Raw genomic sequence first — 24,503 nt, forward strand, 5'->3', positions numbered from 1 at the left:
GAGATCCTCTTGCAGGTTTTTCCACTCTGCCTTCCTTGTATTGTTTTGTTTTGGGCTGGGGTGGGGGTCACTGAAAATAATGGCAGTTATAAAACAGCTATCATTTACTATCAATTTGCTGTGTGCCAGGACCTGTGCTGGGTACAGGATCTATGTTATCTCATGTATTTATCTCAATAAATATAGGAGGTAGGTGCTAACGTTCTCTTTCTGTGGAGGAAACTGGGGCATGGAGAAGCCAAGTGACCTTCATCTCTAAAGCCCTGTCTATCAGCTCCCATAGAATCACCAAACAAGCTCTCTGGTGGAGTTGGTTCACTCTCCCAAATCCCCGCAGCTTCCCAATCTCCAGGGGTAAAGGGATCTCTGTTGCTTTTCTGATTTTCTTCTTTCCCAAAGCCCCTGAGACTCCTGAAGTTTACCAAGCTTTAATCCCCTTGCTAAGAAGGATTTCACAGGCTCTCTGTAGAACCAGAACCTTTTTGCTCCCATAATATTTCTGCTCTCAGAGAGGCCACTGTGCTGGGTGGGCCCCTCTGACCACACACATACACTGGACTCCAAAAGAGATGGTTCTAACATCATCCCCGGGCCTTCTCAGGGTTGGGAGAGCAGGAGTATGGATTGGAAGAGGTTTGCAGAGGCCATCTAGTCCATCTCTGCCCTTCAGCACAGTTACCCTTCCTGACTCCAATCCCAAGGATGGGCACATGCTCAGCTTCTCTCAAACTGCTCACAACAGCTTCCATTTCGAGCCAACCTAAATTTCCCTTATTTTACCCTATTAAAACAGGGGATAATTAGTTATTATCTTCAATATATTAATTTCTTTTCTCTTCCATTTCCTAAAAGAACATTAAGCAAGCGCGCTGGGGAATTGCCATCGCCCGTCAAGTATACACACGCTGCTACCGTGGGAGGGAGACGAATGTGTTTCCATTTTCTGCCTTCCCCCTACTGGCTGCTGGACCCTTTTGTCTGCAGAAGTGAACAGAATGCTCCCTGAAGGAATTCCGAGAGAAAGAGAGCTAGACTTCAGTTTCTGACATTCGAAATAGGGTTTCACAGCATGATGCTGACTGAATGCAAGGCTTGGGGCGAGAAAATATTTTTCTAAATAACTTTAGCTCCCAGTTGGTCTAGATCACAGAGTTTCTCTGATAGACAGAGAAGGTAACTCTGTTGACAATTTAGGCTTAGGTTAGAGCAGGAAACTGGAAAGCCTAGGAACTAAGTGACTTCACTGCCTCTTCTTGTCCTGGGACATTGTGGGAAGAAGAGGCCATGAACTGAGGCTGAGTCAGGAGGGGAAGTGGTGGGGTCCATGCTCTGATGTCCCTTTGAAAGGCATGTGTGACAAGCTGGGAGCCACATAGAAGACAGGTCTCCCCCACTCCCTGTTTGTTCAAGACCGTGAGGAGAGCTCTTGTAGCAGTTTCTGCTCTGGGACAGGTCGAGGGTAGAGTGGGCACCCCAATGTGGTACAAAAGACCACGTTGCATTCTTGGTTCTGGTTGCTAACCTCTGCCTGTCAGGCGGAGAGAGGGGGTTCACTTTGCAGTCCCAAGCCCTCTCTATTCCCATTGGAGAGCCAGTGAGCCAGCCCTGACCCGCTGCACCCAGATGGCAGACGGAGGCTGGGGCAGAGATCTGAAGGCTCCCCAGCTTCAGAAGGAGCTGCGGTGAGGTGAGGAGCCAGGCGCTGCATTAGTTGCAGGCATCAGTGGTGGAACAAGCTGAACCCCAGAGACAAGGAGCCATCTGAGGGCCTGCAGAAAACCAAGGTGCCTTCTTCCCCACAATGGTGCCATGGGCCAAAGGTCAGACACCCCTTAGGGAGAATGGGGGAGATGCCAGCAGACATACAAGACCTGAGTAGGACCCAAAAGGGACCAATGGCATGATCGGTTTCAACCTAGGTGGAGGCTGGGTCGGTCATTCAGTTCTATTTCTCCTCTTTCCCTAGCAAGTCACAACGGATAAGACGACAACACAACGAAAATGTTTCCCTGCACATCTGCGTCGTATAGTGAGCATATTTAAGCGGCCACCTGCATTTCAACAGGAGAAAAGCACCTTTTCTATTTCAGGCCCAGTGACCTGAGTTTTTTATTTTCTCCTTATGTTGCATTCTTGGTTCTGGTTGCTAACCTCCGGATAGTTGCTGACTGTTCATGTTCCTCTGAAAGCCGACAGTACGCTCTCCTCCCCCCCCCCCCAAAAAAAAAACAAGAGCAGGAAAGCTCACTGCTGTGGCTGAAATAGGTCCCCTCCAAACTCATATGTGAAGGCCTCACCCTCAGAATGCGACTCCATCCGGAGGCAGGGCCTTTAAAGGGGTGATTAAGTTAAAGTAAGGCATTAAGGAGGGCCGAACCCCAATCTGACTGGTGTCCTTATAAGAAGACAGAATTTGGCCACACCAAGGAACACCAAGGATGCATGAACACAGCAGAAAGGCCAGGTGAGGACACAGCCAGAAGACAGCCACCCGTAAGCCAAAGCCAAAGCCCTTAGGAGAAACCAAACCAGCTGACCTTGATCATGAACTTCTAGCCTTCAGAATTGTGAGAAATATATCCTGTTGTTTAAGCCACTCAGTCCGGGGTGTTTTGTTATGGCAGCCTTAGGAAACCAATACTCACCTTTCTTGGTTTGTGCCCAGATAATAGAATTGCGCAAGTGAAGTCTCCATGGTTAAAGAGAGCCCCCCACCCCCAACCCCCTGGAGCTCATTGTGGGCACACGTTTTTAAAAAATTAAATGTATTGGGGTAACACTGGCTGTCATTATGTAATTTTCGGGTTGTGCACACTGTTTAAAGGGAAGGGCCTTCTCCAAGGCTGATCCTCCTGTCTGAGGATATGCTGAGTGTATTGCCATCACTATGCACAAAAGTGTGGCCATGCGCCATGGATCAGTGCGCAGGCTGGAATTAAGAGGCAACACGGGATCCCACTCTTCTGAATTCGGGCAGGAGACAGAGTGACAGAGACACACAGAGATGGCAGCTGAATTGTGGCTGGGTAGGGGGTGTCCCTTGCCCACTCAATCCATTTTTCTGTGACAGATGCTTCTTTCTCACTGACGGGGAGGTTGGGAATTAGTGGCATAAAATGAGGGACGGTATATAAAAACTGAAACGCGATTTTGAAAGTTTGTCACAGTCCAAGACGTAGAGGGAAAAACCAGGAAGTCTGCCACTGGGCAGATACCTGCCAGTTGGGAAGGCGACAGAAACTCTGTGAGCTGCCACCCAAAGGCCTGAGGTCTTGTGAATATTCCTAATGAGCAATGCTTGCTGCCAGTTGGAAACCAACTCCTTAACTGGCATCTGGAAATCACTAATGGAAGCTAGGGGAGGCCCCTAAAGAAATGAGGCTCTGGGAAAACACAGATGGTAGAAAATGTGCCCTACATATAATCATAAGTTGTGTGTTTTGTTTTGTTTTTTAAATGGAGATGGAGCTGACCCAGAGTATTCTGGGAATAAGTCAGCCTGAACTCCTTAGAATCCTGCATTAGGGACCCAGGTCTGAGGAAGACTTTCCTTCTGTCCTGTGGCCAAGGCACTCAATCCTTGTCCCATTATGTACCTTAGTTAAGGACATTGGGACAATTCAAAATATTAGGCAGCGCTAAGAGCATGAATAGGGGTCTGCTTCATTCAGCCTATCCCTCTGTTTCCTCCAGCCCGGAGATACAGGCTAGATGCCATCCACCCATTTCTCTCTCTGTCTCACTTTATTATAACCATTGCCAGAGCTCTGATCAGAAAAAAGAGCTTTGCCTCATTGAGCCAGAGTCCAGAGGGGAATTTTATTATGAAAGTGGAGAGCTGTCTCATCCCTTCTCCACACCACTATTTTGAGAGTAGAACCCCAGCAGATGATGCTGGATCCCCAGACAAATGGTCACATGTCTGTCACGATCCCCCTCTAGGCAGCATCTTGAGGGCGTTGTTTCCACTGCACTCAGGCCCTGCTGCCTCGCACTCTGTCCCCTCTTCTAATCCTGTGGTTAGAGAAACACCCCAGTTTGCTCTTTGGCCCAGAGCCTTGGAGCTCTTTCTACAGAAAGGATACGGAAGCAAGGAGAGGGGTAAACAGGTCCCCTGTCAAAGGTCTTTGCTATCTGAGCATTGCAACAGCAGAAGCAAACCTCCTAATCTCTTGCTGGAGATAGGGAGGGCCAGAGCTGAGGCAAAGAATCTTGTTTGTCGTGGAATATAACAGAACACTGAAACCGGGGGCGCCTCTGAGGTCACTTGGTCCCCAATACACAAATGAGGAAACTAAGACCCAGAAAGATGAAATAACTTGTCAAGGTCCCAAGCAGTAGTAATACACCAGTTGCTCTAATTTATCGAGCACCTAATACGTTACTACCACTGGGCAAAGCATTTTACTTGCATTATGTCACCCACGACAACCTTGCAAGGTAGGTACTATTATCTCTGGTTTACAGAAAGGATTTGGAAGCCTAGAGAAGCCTAGAGAAGCCAGGGATCTCCAGCTGAGGGCAAAGCCAGGTTTCCCAACGCACTCTTTTCTTGGCCACCATTCTCTGAAGTAAGACCCTGTTTTGGTGGGCTGTCAGATGGCTGGATTTTCCATCCCTAAAACACGATTGACAGGTTAAAACTGCTGTTTTGTAAGTGACCAGTATTCCAGGGCAGGGTGGGGGGGACCACCTGGCCTCCCCAGGGCTAAAGGATTATACTTCTCAGCTCATCTTTCCATAGGCTCCTCCAAAGAGGCTGCAAAATGCTGACGGACGGGTTGAAGGTGGATCGGGTGCCAGCCACTGTGGTTTGCTTCCTGATTAACCAAATCCCTGGCACTTGCAGGTGGGGGCACAGAGAGTGAAGAGGGTGGCAGCTTTCTCACGGGTGCTGTGACACTGGACACTCCAGCAGCCCCGGGAGGTGCGGCTGAGCTGGTTTTGTGTCTCTTTTTGACCCTTCCTCCTCACTGCTGCTTGGTATCTTTTCCTACCTTCATGTCCCAACAGCTCCCAGCAAAGTCCTATTCCTCTGACCCAGTCGTCCCGCCCCCGTCGCATGCCCACATAAGTGCCACAGGGGACGTTTCTCTGGCGCCCTGCTCTCTGCCGTGCAGGCTCCTCATCAGCTGATCCCTGTGATGTGCTCTGTTGAGGTAACGATTTGAAATGTAAAGGGTAGAATTGTTGAGCTTTTCAACAGTCTGCTGGGGATATATTTGGGGAGTCAGGAAGAACTTGGAGGACACATGTCACAACCCAATTCTAGGGTTGCCAGGAGCCTGATATTCTGCTTCCCCTTTTCCCAAACTCCCAGGGGCAAGATTCCCAAGGCTCTGCCCACGCAAAGTGTACAGTTAGTGAAACTTATTTGCATCTGTGTCTTCACGCAAGTGTCATGTCTAATATTGGACTTGGTGACTCCCAGCTGTACCCTGGATGACTCTCAAGTGTCTTTCTGTGTACAAAGAAAAATTGAAGCTATGCTTAAAGTTATGGAAAAATAATATTGAACTATCATTTTTGAACACCCCTTATGGATCAGACTCTGTATTGATTTTTAATTTTTATAACAACCTTGAGGGAATAATATCACCATCCACTTCATTGATGAAGGAACTGAGACTAAGTGACTTCCCAAATTCTCAGAAGTCAGTCTGAGAGAGGTCAGTCTGCCCTCATTGCCCATGCTCTTCTGTTGATATAAAGATATGTGTCCCTTAGCTCAGAGCGTGCCTCTAGCCCAGACTGAAGCTGACTTATGCTAGTTCGTGAGAATGGATTGTTTAATTTTCAGGAATTTTGTGAACCAGTTGTTAAACGTAGCCATTATTAAAAACCAAATTATATTAACTTATAATAAAATAAATTATATTAAAAACAAAGGTAAAAATACTCAAAACTTGCCACTATTATTTATGCCGTCAAAGTTATTTATGCCTATTTTATCTATATGGTGGAAATACTGAATAAAGCTGGACTATTGCACTCTCTTCCCAACTCTGCATTCAGTGATAGCACCTTGGTATCTTGAAATCAGCCATGGTAGGACTATTTATACCATGGGAATTGGCAAAGACTACAAATCAGGGCTTTTTCTTTCTGGGGAGCCAGTTGTTCAACATTTACTAGCAAACCACTGCCCTATCCCGTTACCTCCTCAGCCTAGACACCAAACCTTTAAATTTTCGGACTAAAAGAACATATCAATGTAATTTAATGGTCTCCGGACTTTTTTTATACTGGGAAAAACTATGTTTTCGAATACTAGAGAGGCCTAGTACCTGACACAGGGGAAAGCAGACATGGCTTAGTTGTTGTTTTGTGCCTTTAAGCTATGAACTTTGCCATAGCAACAAATAACAAAACAAGTAGTTACCCTTCTATTTCTCAGACCCCTGCTTGGTGACTCTTCTTCTAACTGCCCCCAATCATTGGTGTTCACCAAAGTTCCATTTTTGACTCCTCCTTTGTCATTGTGCACACTCTTCCTGTCTGACCTTCATTCCTTGGTCTCAGCTACCAAATATATGTATATTTGTTGGTTTCTGAAAGGGTCCAAATAACTAGCACCTCTTTTTCCCTGTCATCTTCTGAATAAACTGAGAAATGAAACAAGAAGCTAAAAATGGATACTGCAAACATTCAAAAATCAGATGAATTTCTACACACGAGGAATGAACAACCCAAAAATAAACAATTCCATTTACAATATCATTAAAAATAATAAACTACTTAGGAATAAGTTTAATAAGGCTTGTACAATGAAAACAATAAAACATTGCTGAAACAAATTTAAAAAGACCTAAGTAAGTGGAAAGACAACCTGTGTTCATAAATTGGAAGACTTAATTTTGTTAAGATGGCAATATCCCACAAAATGATCTACAGATCCAAAGCAATACTTAGCAAAATCCCAACAACTACTTTTTTTTTTTTGTAGAAATGGAAAAAGCTGATCCTAAAATTCATATGAAATTGCAAGGGACCCCTAAATCGTCAAAAACAATCTTGAGAGACATGAAAGCATTCGACAGACTGAGGAATCTTAGAGGTAAGAGGGGGCAGAAGAGATTAACCAGAGAACTTATGTGCATGTATGCACAACCATGGACACAGATAATAGTGCCGTGAAGGCCTGGGAGGGGGTAGGAGCAGGGTGGAGGGGGTCAATGGGGGAATAAAGGGTGGACATCATGGGAGAATAAAGGGTGGACATCTGTAATACTTTCAACAATAAAGATAAATTTTTAAAAATCTTAAAAAAAGAAGACTAAAGTGAAAGAACTCACTCTTCCCAATTTCAAAACTTACTACAAAACTACAGTAATCAAGTCAGTGTGGCACTGACATAAGGATAGACACATAGATCAATGAAATGGAATTGTGTATTTAGAAACAAACCTATACATGTATGATTAACTGATTTTCGACAAGGGTGCCAAGACCATTCAATAGGGAAGGAAAAGTCTTTGCAACAAATTGTTCTAGGACAACAAAATATCCAAAAGAATGAAGTTGGTCCCCGACCTCACACTATATGCAAAAATTAACTCAAAATGGATCAAAGACCTAAATGCAAGAGCTGAATTAGAAAAATCTTAGAAAAAAATCTTCATGACCTTGGATTTGGCAATGTATTCTTAGATATGACACCAAAAGCACAAGCAACAAAAGAAAAAAGTACATAAATTGGACTTCATCAAAATTAAAAACGTTTGCCATCAAAAGATACAATAAAGGAAGTAAAAACACAACCCACAGAATGGGAGAAAATGTTTGCAAATTATGTGTCTGACATGGGTTTGGTATCAAGAATATATAAAGAACTTTCACAATTCAACAACAAAAAGACAACCCAATTAAAAAGAAGCAAAATACTTGAATAGATATTTCTCCAAAGAAGATATAAAAATAATCAATAAGCACATAAAAACATTCTCTACATTATTAGTCATTAGAAAAATGCAAATCAAAACACAATGAAATACCACTTGATATTCACTAGAATGGCTGTAATAATAATAATAATAAACACAAAAAGGAAACCACAAGTGTCAGCAAGGATGTGGAGAAATTAGTAGCCTCATACATTGCTGGTGAGACATAAAATAGTGCTGCTGCTATGCAAAATAGCTTGAAGGTTCCTCAAAAATTAAACATAAAATTACTATATGACCCAGTCATTGCACCCCTAAGTAGTACATACCCAAGAGAAATAAAAACAGGTGTTCAAAGAAAAACTTGTACATGAATATTCATAGCAGCATTATTCATACTAGCCAAAAAGTAGAAATCATACAAATGTCCCTCAACTGCTGAATGATAAAAAATGTGGTATGTCTATACAATGGAATATTATTCAGGCATAAAAAGAAATAAAGTACTGATACATACAAAAACATAAATAAACCTTGAAAACATGCTCAGAAAAAAGCCAGTCATAAATGACCACATGTCATGATTCTGTTGATAGGAAATGTACAAAATAGGCAAGTCCATAGGGACAGAAAGCAGGTCAGTAGTTGCCAGGAACTGGAGTAGAGGGTATGGAGTGTGACTGCTTAATGGGTATGAGGTTTTTTTTCCTGGGGGGAAGGGGTGATAAAAATGTTCTGGGATTATATTGTGGTAATAGTTATAAAATATTGTGAATGTAATAAAAGCCACCGAAATGTATACTTTAAAATATAATGGCGAATTTTATAACATAATGTTAAGTTTATCCCCAATTTAAAAAGTGGAGGTAAGAGTATCATGTTTGTGATTGAAAGAGGAAATTGAAGGATGTTGGAGGGCTTCGATTGGCATGAGACCCAAACGGATCTGATAAGAGAACCCCCAAATGAGGCAGACTTACCCCATCCGCCCACAGGCAACACTGGGTCTGGGAGGACCTAGGAGAGGGAGGAACAGAGGGGAACTTATCCGCCGTTAGGCTCTCTGCCAAGAGGAAGAGAAAATTGTTTGGTCTCGAAGCCCAGTTATTTCTGTATTTATCAAACAGGTGTGAAACCATTACTCCAGGAGTGAAGAGAAAACAGGCGAGAGAGAGAGGCCAGGTGTTATGCTCACTACCCAGGAAAGGAAACACCAGGGGGAGGGATAGTTTCCTTGCTAATAATATGCACTCAGATGTAGAAAACAGAGTTTATTTTATGTAATAGTTTGCACCTTTGTTCTCCTGGGCAGCCAGGATCACAGCAACATTTGGTCTTGCAGTTAAAGGTACCTCAGGCTTTTTTGGTTTACATTAATCTCTTTTAAAAAGTCTCTTCTAAGTAAATAGTCAATCAAATTAAAGTTTACCTCCCTGCCAGAGCTCTTTCTCCCCCCTCACGCCTCCCCCTTCAAAATAGCACTGTGTCTGCAGGGAGCTCTTATAACATCATGGCAGGAGTTCAGAAGCTGTGGATCTTCACGCTGGTTTCTGATGCAGTGAGCTGATATAATCTGATCCCCGAGTGTTTGATCCTAGTGCCAATCAATGAAGTCTGTGGCCAGCGAAGCTGTCCTTGGTTTTCTTGGCCATGAGCAGGAGGTTGAGCTGTACCTAGCTCACCAGAGCATGTGAGGGTACCGGGGCTGCAGGCCCTTCGAGCCTGGCATAGTCTCCATCAGGCCCCTGCCTTGGTGTCCGTGGCAACCTTTGCTGTGGGTCACCCTGGTTGCGTTACCTTTCCGACTGGGCAGCTGGGGCATGGGGGGGGGCATGTGGGAACAAATCCTCATAAGATCGTGGCCAGCCCAGAGCCAGCTGCACTGTCTCACGCCCACCTGTCTAGTCATTCGCCTCCCTGTGCATGTTGGATGCCACAGGAAAGCACAGCACTGGCTACAGTTTTCTTTGACTCTCTTTGAACACTTATCTCATCCTGCTCCTCTGCACCAATATATTTTTAAAATCCATGCTCACCCACTAGTCAAGGTTTTTTGACACTGGACTGGGTTTTGCCACTGACCTCCTTTCTCCTTGATATTGCTTCCCCCTCTCCCTTCCTGATGGGTGGTCATGACACAGAAGCCACCGGTCAGAACGGATGCTGACCAGTCACAGTGAGTGTTACCTGATACCTGTGTGCTCTCAGCTGAACAATCACAATGCTCAGTGCTCTGACTGGACAGGACTAGCCCTTAAAAAGGGAGCTGCCACAACTCAGAAATTGTCTTTTTTTTTTTAATTGATGGGAGAGAGAGAGAGAGAGAGAGAGGGAGAGAGAGAGAGAGAGAGAAACATAGACTTGTTCCATTTATCTATGCATTCACTGGTTGGCTTCCTGTATATGCCCTGCCCAGGAATTGAACCCGCAACCTTGGTGTAGCGGGACAATGCTCAAACCAACTGAGCTACCCAGTCAGGACAGAAATTCTGCTTCTCTTTTGATATGACTTTCAAAACCACTGTTTCGCAATGGACTGAAAAGAAACCGATAGTCAAAGCTGAGGGATGGCTTGGACTTCTGGCTGACATCCCACTCTCCCCTGAAGCACTGAATCCTATTGGTCCCAGGTCCTGGGAGTGCCAGAACACCATGATTTAAGGCAAATGAAAAACACATCCTTTGAAATTTTCCAAAAGTAGTATTTTGCTATGAAGGGCCATACTTCTAAAACCCATAGTTTCAGCCCCCTACCGCCATATATCCAGCTACCTTCTGGACTTTGCCTGAATCCTCTACAGGCATCTCAAGCTCAACATGTCCCAAACTGGTCTTGTCCTATGCTCAACCAAATTTATGAGTCCCTCTGTACTCTTCATTTCAGTAAACTGCAAGCCATTGATACTGGTTAAGGATGTGGGTTCTGTACTCAGACTGCCTGAGTCTAAACCCTGATTCTGTAACTTCCTAGCTGTGTGACCTTGGGCAACTTATTTACCCTCTCTGTGCCTCAGGTTCCTTGTCTATAAAATGGGGATGAGAACAATATTATCTCCTGGAGATAAGAGGATTAAATGGGTCGATTTATGTAAAATGCTTAGCACAGTGATATATGATATTAGCTTATACAAAGTAGCATCGTTATCCACCCAGTTACGCAGGCCAGATATTCAGGAGTATTCATTTCCCTTCGCTCCATCACCAACTGGTCACCAGCATTTATTGATTTTAAACCCCTCGAGTCCATGCTCTCTCTAACCCCTTTGCCTAGCCCGCTATCAGCGGACACACCGTAGCAGCTCAGAAAAACCTGTGTTGAATAAAGGAATGGATAAATGAAGAGGAGGAAAAGCTCAAGAAGGGTGTTTCGTAATTGTCTTAAGGATTGTCACGAGACTCAAGTGAGAGAGACATGAAGAAAGCCTTTGGGGGACAGTGAAATCTATTCGAAGGTAAGCTAATGATATTAGTGTAGAGTAAGGGAAGTTCCTTGGTAAGAGTGTCTTTCCAGCATTTTACTTAGTATGTCTCATATTTGGGACACTGGTCTTTAACACTGTTCAGTTCTCTCCAGAGAGTCTAATTATTTGGCCCCTGGCAACTCAGAATTCCTAAGCTGAGCTCCCTGCACTGGGCTGCTTTTGTGGTACAATGTCATGGGCAGGTAGAGCTCCTGAACCTGGAAGCAATTCTCTTTACTTGACTGGCTATGACCTTACATTCCAAAATTAGGGCTGTATTCCTCACTTTATTGAATAAGTGGCTTAGTGAAAACCACATAACTCACCTCTGTGTGAATTAGTTCAGTCCTTCCTTTCCTGAGAGCAAAGTTTAATAAAAGGGACATTAGAATGCAAGAGATTTGGAAGCCAGGCTTTGCACCCCATGTTCTGCCATGCATGATTTCCCCCCCTCCTTTCCAATGACCTTTATGGTAAAGTGACTCTTTTAGGAGGTCAGTGTAACTTCTAGAACAAACAAATGACTTTAAGTCCTTACAAAATGGGTGGATGGATTATAATCACCCCTCACCCACATCCTTAGCTCTGGAGTTATTTTTGGTATTGTCTGTTATGCTCAGAACACTTCCTCCCATAAACGTTAGAGCACGTTTAGAATCAATTGCATTTCCAGAATCTCTTCTTAGGGGAGCTTCTCATTCGGAAAAGGGAGCTCAGGGGCCTCTCAGGGAGCTAAGTTTGCATAGCACTTTATATAAGATTGAGAAAGTGTCACAAGACTGTATTTGAATTGGAGTGGGGGTGAGTCTAATAGAAAACCCATTCCCTGGTGCCACTGCTCTTTGGAATAAAGGTTCTGGAAAAGGAGAGGAAAAATCCCAGCAAAACCAAATTTGCATGGCCCAGTGTTATCATAATTCCATAAGCTCAAAATGCCTTGACCCAGCACCTCCAGCAAGGTCATCTCAGAAACAACTGAGCTTCAGTAACTTGTCTTACCTGTCTCAGAATGACTAAGGACTATTTAAATCTCGTGGTTGGTTAATCAGTAATGAAGATTTTTGACAAACAAAGTAGAGCAAGCCAAGAAAGAAGGGTAGCTAAAAATTAGCTCAGGAAAGGTCATATTTCTTGCAAATGTAGGGTTTGGTGTTGCTTTTGAGTGTGGAATGGAGTTGAAGGAATATAATCCCACTGAGGAAGCCAGTGCACCTCTGAAGATTTTACTTGGGACCCTCTGTCCTCAGAGTCATTTGGAAGACTATAGGCCCCCGTCACCTTTGCTGAGAAGTCTGCATTCCTGTAGGGCTCCCAGAGGGAGTGTGGGAACACCCTGGCCAACATGTGTAGCTGCTAAATCACGCCAGAGGCTGCAACCTGGATCTAAAGGAAGGAAAGTGTGGGAAACCCTAAGAGCCTCAGCTGTCCCTACAAACTCTCTCTCACCAGATCAGGGTCGGTGGCATCACCTGGGGCCTGGAAAGCCGAAGGGAGGGCGTTGCCCACTAGGGGGCGCACTCAGACGCACCATGCTGTTGACTGCCAGACAATCCCTCAGCTTCTGCAGTTAAGTGCTGAGCTCCACCATTTTCTGAAAGAAACTCAAAGTCCTAAAGAGAAAGAAATGATTTAGGGCTCTTCCCACTTCCCTGTTATAGGGACCAATTCTCTTTCTTCCACAGTTAGCACAGGTCATGAACCATGTTTAATATTGAACCAAACAAAGGTTGAGTTTTTTCACTTCACACCCTCTCCCTTCTTCCAGGCAGCCCTACTTCTTTCAGGTATTTGAATATACCACGTGTTTTCTTCTGGACGTGGCACCTTGTTCCTTCTTTTTCCCTCTCATCTGCCCTAACTCCACCCATCCTGTAGGTTACATGCTCAGATGCCACTTCTTCCCCAAGTCTTTCTTCACCCCTTGGCCAAGCCTGTGTGGGTGTCCCCTAGCATTTCACAGCTTACATCGTCTTGTCATGTCTGGTTGTTTCTGGAGGGCAGAGGTCAGTTTTGTGGATCACTGCCTCTCCAGTGCCTCACGCTGTGCGGGCACACAGCTGGCACTCAACAAACGAAAAGGAAGAAAAAGGCATTTGATTAAAAGGCTTAATGGAGTTACCACAGCACAACAGTCGCACTACAGTCTATAAAGAAGGGAAGTATTTGTTCAGTGCCCACGACACATCAGTTTTTTGTATTTTTTAAAATATATTTTTATTTCAGAGAGAGGGAGACAGAAACATCAATGAGAGTCATTGATCGGCTGCCTCCTGCACGCCCCCTGCTGGGGATCAAGCCCGCAACCCGGGCATGTGCCCTGACCGGGAATCAAACCCCCATCTCCTGGATCCTAGGTTGATGCTCAACCGCTGAGCCGAGCTGGCTGGGATTTATTTTATTTATTCTCTCAATACACATTTTGTATGACTGTTAATTCTTTTTCTAGTGAGATCAATAAAACTCCCGTGACTCTGCAACTTAAAGGGCATCTACTCTTCTTCCAGGACAAGAAGGAATCAGCAGATCTTGTTGCCCCTGAAAATACTGCCTAATGATCTGTCCTCTGGGAAAGTTTCCCAGCCTCTTCTCCCTCTAAAAAGGTCTTTATCTTTTTAAGAGAAACAAGAAGTTAATATTCCTAGGAATGTGGATCTGACGCCATAACTCAGGCAGCTTAGGACTAAGGTAAGATTCTTGATCAATGGCAAATCCACGTGGGGCAATTCTTAGAAGTAATTCTATTGACAACCCATCACTGTCCCCTGAATCTGACTGGCTTTGCTGGTGGACACTGTGCGAAGCCGTGAGGAACCTGAGAGAAAAGGGGAGGAGTTGTTAACCCTGCAGTGCACCGTGAAAAGGAAACACAGCGGCTTTGGTTCCAATGTAGCAACGGGCACGCAGGTTACCCAGCCCTTTCACGAAACCACCAAACAACTCAGTGTCACATCAAAGGCCTCCATTTAGAGTTGGGTGTAAAGCTGTTTGGATCATAAACAAACTTGAATAGTGACAGTCGTGACAGGCTCTGCCACATCCTAATCCAATCCAGATGCTGAGTAGTACCCGAGTGTTCAACCTTCAACCATCTGAGCTCAAGTTGGAAACAGTAATAATTCACAATTTTTACTATGTACCCCATCTTCAGCGGTAATTCCAAACCAAAACACATGACAGAAGCCTGCTGGTTTCTCCAGCTGAAAGTACTGAATTAGTTTATTCCTTCTATGCTGTTGAGGGTTTTTCAAATTTTGTTAGGAAAAAAAAAATCAGTATAAAGAAAACACAATTTAGAATAAGGCCTTGAAATTGCTTTAAAGAAAGCTTTATTTACTACATACATCCTAAGAATGTATTGTAAATGGAGCAAGATCTAAATAAAAGCTTTTCAAATACAAAGCAACCGAAGAGAGCTAAACTGCTAGCATGTTTGAAAACAGAGAACTCTAAAGCTTTTTTTTTAAAAAACATTTCTATAGTTTGTTCTTAACCCTAAAAAAAAAAAAAAAAAAAAGTTCACATTTCCAGTTATAAACTTACCTCAGTAGTGTATGTGAAATGGGTTTGAAACAGCTAAGAGGCTCACTGATACTTAATTGGCCGTCACCAACATTTGTTTTTAAGGTAGTTTGGTATTTGCCACGTTAAGATATCATTTTTTTCCTTTCTTTTTATTACTCTCCCCCTCCCCCACCAAGTAATGTACACGCACATGTAAAATACAGTAAGACCACGGGTTCAGAGTCTCATCCAGTGAACCTCTGTGCCAACCCGACGCTGAAAGGGGACCACTTCTTTCACCCAGACTCAAGGGGTGAGGGCCTGCTCCAAACTGCACTTCGCTGGAAGACTCATTCCAGCAGGCTGGGGTCTGGATGCAGCTTGCTGGGTACATCATCAGGGACATTGCACAATTACTTTATGTCATTTCAGGATGATGGGAAGAAATGCTAGGAATGTTTAAAGGCCTTTGCGGGCACTCAATAATTTTACACAATAAATAAATATTGCTTATATATAAAAAATTCATCCCACCCTAAATTGGGGTGCAGGGAGGCATTTGGGAATCTCTTAATTTAAAAATTTTAAACAAAACTAAAATATCTGCTAGAGGCATGATCCTAGTATTAATCCACAAATAAGAATTCAGCCATCAGCAAAAATTCAGCGAGTGGAAAGACTTCATGGGTCTCTAATATTACATAGAAACACAACTGTTACTTGCTATCTATTGCACACCTCATTTCCTTGATAGAGCCTTTAAAAAATTCCAAGTTGCTGTATTTCATAAAGTAGGTGACAATCTTAATATTTTACTGTATTTTACATTCACTCTGCTAAACAAAATCCTTTAAAAGCCGGCACAAAACACTGCAACAACATATTTACTTCCTAATAAAACAAAGCTTTTAATAACATTGAAATAAAATGGTTTCCTTTTGCATTAAACTATATACCATGAACTTCTGCAACATAAAAACACATACAACTAAAATGAGCATTAGGAGGTATTTACAAACTCTCTCAACTGCTGCAGGTCTCCCCTCCTCCTGGATGTGCATGGCCCCAATTAAGTTCACCTGCCTCATACACAGCAATGGAGGAAAGCCCTGCTCAATAGATATAATATTTCTAACACCAACTGGCGACCACAGACATTTTGTATGAAACATGATAAGGCAACTAGAAGCATCACTTTCTGCAACAAGAGTCTCTGGGGGCCTTGCTACAATAACATTCATCGTCTCTATGAACTCATACTTCACAAATGAATAAAAGCATTAGAAAAGAAACTGAAGTTTTATATCGGACAATTAAATAGCTATGGCAAAGATGTCTTATGAAAACTATTAAAATGTTGTGCTTACACAAACTGTGCTATTGAAAATACGTCCCAAACCAAACCAAAAAAACCCCAACAAAAACCCAAGAAGAAATATAAAAGCCATCAACGTTTTCTCTATCAGAGTAATCCACCTGCTCTAGACTTGCCACACAGGGAGGTGGGGCTGGGGAATGAAGGAAGGGATGAGTAGGGGCGTGAGGAGGAAACATTAAGAGCAGAGACACACAGAGAATGAGCGGGGGCCCAGGGTAATGGTGGCAGGTGAGAGCGTTCCAGTGTTTGGACTCAGAAGTGTGACAAGTCTATTCAGTGTTGGCTTAAGGAGAGACTGAGTGTTTAATTTCTTTAAAAAAATAGAACCATCATGGATAACACATGGTAACCCTTAATGCCAGCAAAAATAGAGGTTTTACTCATTTTAAAATTGCACTTTCCAGTATAATTTTTAAAATAACATTTCATGTAGTAGTTTTAAAGCACTATTGTCTGTATCTTTAAATATTGAATATATTTTTCAAAATAGTTCCCAAGCTGCTCAATGTGCTTTTTCATATATAGCTGATATATTATTGAGGGTACTACAAAATAGAAATCTCTGGAGTGCAGAAGTTAAGAAAATAACCTTCATACTGAAAATATATCCTTAAAAATACAAAAACAAAAACCTCTATACAAACGTACTACAGCATACAAATTTTTAAGAGATGGAATTAAGGCACAGACCGTCGCAAGTCTCTTAGAAGGTATGAACACAGGCCTGCTACGTTGAAAATAGTCTTAAAAAACTAGCGAAAACTTCATGTGTATAAAATATTTCAGTATGGTGTCTGGTTCCTTTCGTCACTTTCGGGTTTCGTGTGTGTGCTGATCCCCCACGTTCCTTCTTCATAAATAGTCAAGTGTTCCTTCGGCGGGCGGGCCGGTCCCCGGGCTCAGTACGTCTGGTAGACGTCGTGGATGGGGACCTGGATAGCAGCGGCGGGGAAGGCCTGAGGTATGTAGCCCGCGTAGCCCCCGTAGACGGCCGCGGCCGCCGCGTTCTTCTGTAGTGTGGCGATCGTGGCGGTGGCCGGAGCAGCAAACGGGACGTAGCTGGCCCCGTAGATCCCGGCAGCGGGGATTCTCTGAAGGTTTGGAGCCACGGTGTACACCGGAGTTATGGGGCGGCCCTGAGGAGCAGAGAGAAAAAGAATCCTCACCGATCAGAAGAACCTTTTCCCATCTGGGCATCCATTCATTCCCCAAGTCCATTCATTCCTTCAACTCCCAGATAGCAAAACAAAGGTCTCTACTCTGAGGGAGGCAAGGGAGAGGGGTAAACAAGTAACAATGACTTGTTTAAAGGGCGTGTGCAAAGAGCCTTTAAGGTAAAGGGGAGCTGCATCCTCAAGGCTCATTCAAAACTCCACCGGTGAAAGCCAGAGAGCCAGAATGCTAAAGGAAGGTTCTACCTACCCTTCCACTCAATCAGCATATGCCCCGGAGGGAGCTAGAGAAGGGAGTTGACAATCTACCCTTTACTTAGTTGATCTCACTGTAATTAAAAATTTTCCTAAAACAGGGACCTAAAATACACGCCAATTGCCTCAACTCAAACTTAACTGAAGGAACACGATATTTCAAAAAACAGAGAGAATAGGCTGACAACTTCATGGAAAAAAGTATATAGCTCTCCAAAGGGGAAACTTCTTAAGCTGTTCCTAAAAAAAATAAAAAATTGTGACCATACACAATTTGCAACAAATGTAATGGTTTCAACCATCTCCTACCTAAGAGATAACACCACTATACAAATAAATTGTGGAAACTTACAAAAGGAACCAACTAACCTGGGAGGCTGGAGATAGCACCTCAGAGTGGAGACATTTGAGCTGGGTTTTGAAGGATAAGGAGGAGTTTTCACATGAGCAGGAATCAGGAAAAAACAGCTAATTAAAGCTGCCTCTCTGTAGATGCCACCACTGACTGTAAAAGTCCCTGCTACTTCCTCCTCTCTACTCGAAAGTGTAACATACTGTTTTCAGAGCAAAGAGTAGAGAGGGCACACTGTGGATCAGTATCTCCCAAAGTGTTTGCTACGGAGAAGGGGATTTTTGATAAAATAAGACAAAACATTTAACAAAATATCTGGAGCACTTTATCTTGCACAGAATGCCCTACAGCAAATGCTGCTATGGTTTCTATGTTTCAATGCATCTTCAAATAAGTCAGGATATGTGAAATGGAGAATCAGATTTAAAAATTTATTTCCTCCTAGATTTTTATAAAGGAATAAGTTATCATTCCTTTACAAAATCTGCAGATCAGAGTGACAAAATTATGTTCAAAGGAACTTCATAATCTAAGAGTCATTTTTTTCAACTGTAACCAAAATAATAATTATACTAATGATAATAATAATGAGAGATTATGGTGGGCCAGACACTATTCTAAGTGCCTTATTTGTATAACATTATGGACACTAATGAAGATGGAACTGTGATTACATGGAGAGGTTTGGATGTGCTAAGTGACTTGCACAGGGTGGAACAGCTTTTGAGCAGTGGCGCTGTGACTCTGGAGCCTGCACTTTAAAAACCTGTATTTTTATCTTGCCTCCTGTAACCTATGACGAGTATCTCATTGGCCCTGGTTTACAACCCTGGGAGAGAAACTTTCGAACAGGGAAGACTGTGGTTCATAGCAAGATACAGCAATCTTTTCCAAATGAGTGGACATACACTTAATGACAAATGTACAAAGGGAGGCAATTGCAGGGAAAGCGACATCAGAGAGAAACTTTTCCATATGCTCCAGTCCAGCCCAACACCTGGGGATCAGGTGTGTGAGATGGGGTGGGGTTGAATGTGGGGAACTCGGGGAGGGAGAGAAAACAGACCTCAGCTTTCTCTCCTCTCAAGGAAGAATGGTTACACTTGCTCTACCTAAACCACAGATTTGTTGTAAAGATTGAGAACACTGAGACATCACTATGAAAAAGTGACTGTCTATACCAGCAAACATTTTTTTTGCATTCCTTATTAAGGTTATATGAAATTCTGGATATAAAATGACACCTGGAAGACAGAGGATGACTGAAGGTGTTCCACAGGAAGGTTCTGGAAGCCGTGCTGGGAACTCATTTGCACTCAGAAATGTGTTCTACTCACCAACCAGCAATGCTTAAAAAGCTCCTTCCTCTGCTGCAGTTTGGCAGAGAACACAGAGGGGGTGGGGGACTGAACACGGCAGGGAACCCAGGTCAAAGGCCTGAGAGGCAGGACACAGAGCATGGAGATTTGACGGACAGCACCAAGGTCAAACACGTTCAGAGAAGCCATTCCCAGGTTAAAAAGAAAGTGGCACCAGGCATTCTGCAGAATATATTGAGGGAATAATCTCCAAAGATATCAACTGATGACTGCACATTGAGCAAATTCTTATGCAAAGACTTCAAATAAAGAAGCTGAAGGTGAGATCCAGTGCAGACTGACAAAAGATAGCAACAGTCTGCTATTCAACATGAGTGCGAGGCCTGGAATCTGGGCCTGACCAGAACTGACACTACATGCCAAAGGAAGAAGTTCACGAGTTTCTCAATAAAGAGGAATTAGATATTATTACCAGAATTCCACCACATATTGCTTGTAAGTTACTGTAGATATTTGCATCCCACAAGAAGTAAGGACACTTAGCTGTCATTCTACAGTGTGAATCAATTACAACCTATTCCCTTTTTTGGCTGTAGGAAGTCCTAAGTTAGAGAATACTTGATGACATACTGATAGATGAATAAACTTCGATTTTTCTGAAATATGCAGTCAAGACTGGCGCTCAAGCCCTAGCCGGTTTGGCTCAGTGGTTGGAGCATTGGCCTATGGACTGAAGGGTCCCAGGTTTGATTCTGGCGAGGGGCACATAACCTCGGTTGCAGGCTTGATCCCCAACCCCAGTTGAGGCGTGTGTGGGAGGCAACCAATTGATGTGTCTGTCTCACACATCGATGTCTCTCTCTCTCTCCCTCTCTCTCTCTGAAAAAGCAATGGAAAAATAAATAAAATAAAAAAGACTGGTGCTCGAGTAGGCAAATGAAAGTAAACAGCATCCCACTGCAGAGGTTCACAAGCCTGGCTCAGTTTCAGCATCACAGAGCAGCTTGTACAAAATATGGATTCTAGAACCCCAGCTCAGTTCTATGACTGGGGTCCTCTGAGGTTTGAGTCTAAAGAATCTCTGTTCCCTGGATAATTCTTATCCAATTAGATAGGAGCCCCCAGGTCTGAGTATTTGTGCTTGTTGGCTGAGAAGGCATTTGAGATGCACTGCCTCACAAAGAATGGCTTTAACAAAATTTTGTGTCTTTTTGGATAAACGACTTTCACTTATAGGTACTCCCTGTGTCCTAAGCACTGAAGGTACAAGGAAATATAAGATGGAGCTTTCGGCGTGGAGAAGCTTCATCCTACCTGGGGAGGGAGAACATATTGGTAATCATATGCCAAGTAATGATGTAGGTCATGAGATTTCCAAGGCTAGGTAGATGGGGAAGATTCTACAGAAGAGATGAGATGGAGGAAGCCACACATAAGACAACAAACACTATGAACAAAGGTGGGGAAGGCAGCTGGAATGGTGACACTGGGTGGGAGAGATACAGGAATAGTTGGATACAGTTGGAGGAGATGATTAAGGGCAGATTTTATACAGTTTTACATATCTCTGTCTCTACAGATATTTCTCTATGTACACACATGCTTATATATATACATGTGTATATTCAGACAGATTTTTTTTAAAAGTTCTTCACTGAACTGCAATTTGGAATGTGAAAATGGGAACTGCCTCCCAGACATCTGCACTTTAACTAAAGAAGAGCATGGGTTAAAAATTATCCAGTGTCATAAAAAAAGCAAGCACAATATTATGACACTGAGAAATGAAACGTGTCATTTTGGCATATTGCTTCCCATCTTTAACACAGTGGTGATATTAGGGTAGTACAATTATCATTTTATTTAAAACTGTCCTGTTCGGTCATGATTTATATTAAAATCTTTTTCTGTCACCCGACTCCACAGTTCTAACAGAGAGCTAGGCACACAATGAATTCTCCTGCGAGGAGTAAACGAATCCATGGAAAGCGAGGCCTTACGCATCAGTTACAACGAGGGCGGCAAGAACCCACCTGGAAAGGAGGCGGCGTGGACACTGCGGGAATGACGGCGGCGGCCGCCGCGCTGGCTGGGTCTGGCGGCACCGCGATGGGGCTGAGCATGTGCTCCATTGCGTGGAGTTTGCCATCTTCGATCATTTTGGGAGCAGGAGCTGCCTGAAACATGGAATACTGGGCCCCAATGGCAGGGATGGCCACTGCAAGAGACGTAAGAGGGAAACACAGGTCCATCACTTTCTTGATATTTTTAAAAACCCAGTTTGGCTGCCATGGGCTTCTCCCTGACTTACGCTTCTCAGTACAGGTGAGGTGCTACTCAAGAGGAAATAGGGGAGGTGGCAGGTACTCCCCCAGCTGGTCTTTCAAAAGGAACCACACGGGCACGGAGGGAGGCTCCCCATAGATCATCATGGAAGGAAAGTCTAGAGGTAGGTTTCTGCACCTACGGCCTCTACAGAAAAATCTCATTTTGAATCTTTCTCCTGATGTATTACAGAGCTAAAGGGCCTTCTCACTCAGAAAACAGGCTCAGAATAAGAAGTGAGATCGAGGCTTGAGGCCAGACAAGTGTGAGAGTAGGCTCCCCTTCTCACCCACCTCTCCCATCACCAGACAGACCTGCTGCCTTTTCACTTTCACCCGGTACACAGAGCAGGTGCTGCTGAGGGTTTCATTCTGAGAACTCAGAGGTCTGTGTATATCTTCCCCACCCTGTGTATCAGATTTCAACAGTACTGATTCAAGGAAAAATATACAATAAAAAATGAAAAAGTCCCTAATTTTCTAATATCCGCTCATAATAGCGAAGCAACAGGGGCTGAGTTTTTTTATGAGACCTGCCAATTCAAAGAGGTATTTTTGTGAGTAAAGTCCAAACTCATTTCAACCAGAGATTCAAACAGATGGGAGTTATTGAATGTCAGTGTATGATACAGGGAGGTAAAAAGAAAAAAAATACTGGCCCTGATTTGGGGGGGTTTGTACGAGAGTGTGGGTGGTGTGTGTGTGTCGAGAGGATGAACAAGAATATGAAACACATATATGAAATATCCTTTCATTTATGGTGTTTGGTTTTTCTCCAACTGTAGGTACATTTATTCTAATAAAAGCTGACTTGATATAAGGTAAAGAGACAAATTTGACTGTAGGCTAAACAGTGGCATCGTCATTCAATAATCTACCTAAAACTTTAACCAAATCTTTTACCGGCCTTTCCAACCACATGGTCTTGTGCCCAGACACTTCACCATTGCATTGGTGGTTCTCCTAAAATGAGAAGTTTCTAATTTTCTGGGTCAAACAGAAATAGAGGCAAAGGGGAAGGGGCCCAGAGAGGGTTGTGAGTTTCAGCTACAGTGGGGTTGTGCTAAGCAACTCTGGATTGTTTGGGTAATCAGCCCGTAGGAACTTCTACCTTGGGCCCCAGGACACAACTATGCACGTTTCTCTAGTTAAATCCGAAGCTACTGCAACTTGCCAAGAGGAGTCCCTTTTCCAACAAGTAGAAGTGACAACTCCTGTCTCCAGGCTCTGTTTTATGGAATTACAGAAAGATATGGGATCAGTTTTACAATGCTTATAACACCAGTGGCATTTATAAGGAAATCCAGTTGAAGTAGTTACTTAATTGCAGGAATTTTTCACAGGCTTAAACAAACACATACACACAAAACAAAAACCCAAATCACTGAATTAATTCAAAAGGAAGCTCTACTGAGAAAATGCTTTTAAGCCCTATCTATGTGGCCTATGTAAACCTATGCCCCATATGTGCAGTTCTTGACTGTTAGCTAGAAGGAGCATACAATCATCAGCCAAAAGAAAATCAGAGTAGTTGAACTTCGAAGTGAGGGGTCTCTCACAGAGAGCTCTTCAATTTACCCTCAATTAAACCAGGAAGAGGTCAGGAGGAGGGGCACTCTGATTATCTACAACTGGGTTTTCCACGGTGTATGCTAATACGGAGTTGTGCTGTGCTCAACAGTGGAGTTAAGTTCCTTGCAGGTCAGGGTCAGAAAGAAGACCTGTCTTACCAACGGGCACTAAAAACATTGGCAACCTGGTTTGTGAGACCTGGCGGTGAAAGCAAAGTTCAAGGTCCCCAGATTGAATCACTTGAGCACCCCTAGCCCCAAGAGGAGGAAACGAGTGCTGGGATTTGGAATCCAGGCAATTAGTAGCTGCACTGTTCCCTTGTTCCCAGGTGGTCCTGGTTGGTTAAGTCCATGACAAGGGACAAGTAGTGCTAATTGTTCCAGAAGGGGAATTTTCTACAACTTTCAGAATGGCAATAAACTGCACCCTCTGGTTTCTGATGGCTGGAGTAGAAATCTGCTTGAGTAAGGAAAAGACAGTTTTTAGCTGATAGAAGATACAAAAGAGCCTCATATTCTTTCATCCCCCTACCCCCCCAAAACTACATAGTCAGTCAGTCATAGAGCAAGAAAAAGCCTAACAACCGGTGACACACATCTGAAAAATCCACTATTGGGAAGTTTGACTTGAATATGGTCAAAACTAAACTATCCTCTTAAGTTCCAGATTAAGAACAGCCAGGAGGCCACAGTCTTTGCCTAATTCCTGGCTGCCTACGAGAAGAGAAACCCATGTGCAAGAGCCTGAGGTAGGCTTGGGATTACTTCAAAGAGAGGGCTGGGGTTTAGGCTGAATGGATGCATTTTTGCTCTGGTTTATACTGACCTGTACCAGGTTTAATGGCAACTGGATTGACAGCAGAGATTTCCAAATTCGGTACAAGTTCAAATCCTTTTTCTTGCTGCTTTCCTTTCCCTTCATGATATCGGCTATATATACCACGGCCGGCAGAGTATCCCCCGAGGTAGGAACCCCTGGGCCCTGGGGCTCTGTTGCCAGCTGCACCTCGGCCCCGGCCTCTTATGCTGCCTGCTTATAATAACAACACAAAAAATGATGAGCAACCAACAGTGACAGTGCAGGAGGCAGACCTCAGCTCAAGGGTCCTGGCATTCGGGTGTCTGCCCTGAGTCTAAGCCGCAGGGGGCTACACCTCTGCTCTTCAGTGAGCTGGTAAAGGTGCTTCAAACATTCCCTTCTAGCCTAGATTCACATCCTGAGTATGTCCGCTTGATGCAAGAGATGAACTTGCAGGGTGAGTTCCTGGGATTGCGACTGCAACTTGG

The 24,503-nt window shown here is 43.6% G+C and overlaps 1 protein-coding gene across 6 annotated transcripts in view; it reads right to left on the bottom strand.

Moving 5' to 3' along the window:
* Nucleotides 1-14,648: 14,648 nt before the first annotated feature.
* The window catches only part of RBM47 (RNA binding motif protein 47), a 137,711-nt gene continuing 127,856 nt past the window's right edge, over nucleotides 14,649-24,503 (bottom strand). For 4 of the 6 annotated variants that reach the window (XM_081123506.1, XM_081123507.1, XM_081123509.1 and 1 more), the window contains 3 exons: nucleotides 24,043-24,249; nucleotides 21,355-21,539; nucleotides 14,649-17,359 (listed from right to left, as the gene is read on the bottom strand). In XM_081123506.1, the coding sequence (XP_080979632.1) occupies nucleotides 17,123-17,359; nucleotides 21,355-21,539; nucleotides 24,043-24,249 (629 nt within the window). In that variant the 3' untranslated portion in view covers nucleotides 14,649-17,122. The remainder of the gene's footprint in view (nucleotides 17,360-21,354; nucleotides 21,540-24,042; nucleotides 24,250-24,503) is intronic. The other 2 variants (XM_081123510.1, XM_081123511.1) reach the window with 1 other exon arrangement.

This window comes from Miniopterus schreibersii (genome assembly GCF_964146895.1).
Source record: "Miniopterus schreibersii genome assembly, chromosome: 1".
In the NCBI taxonomy this organism is placed as follows: domain Eukaryota; kingdom Metazoa; phylum Chordata; class Mammalia; order Chiroptera; family Miniopteridae; genus Miniopterus; species Miniopterus schreibersii.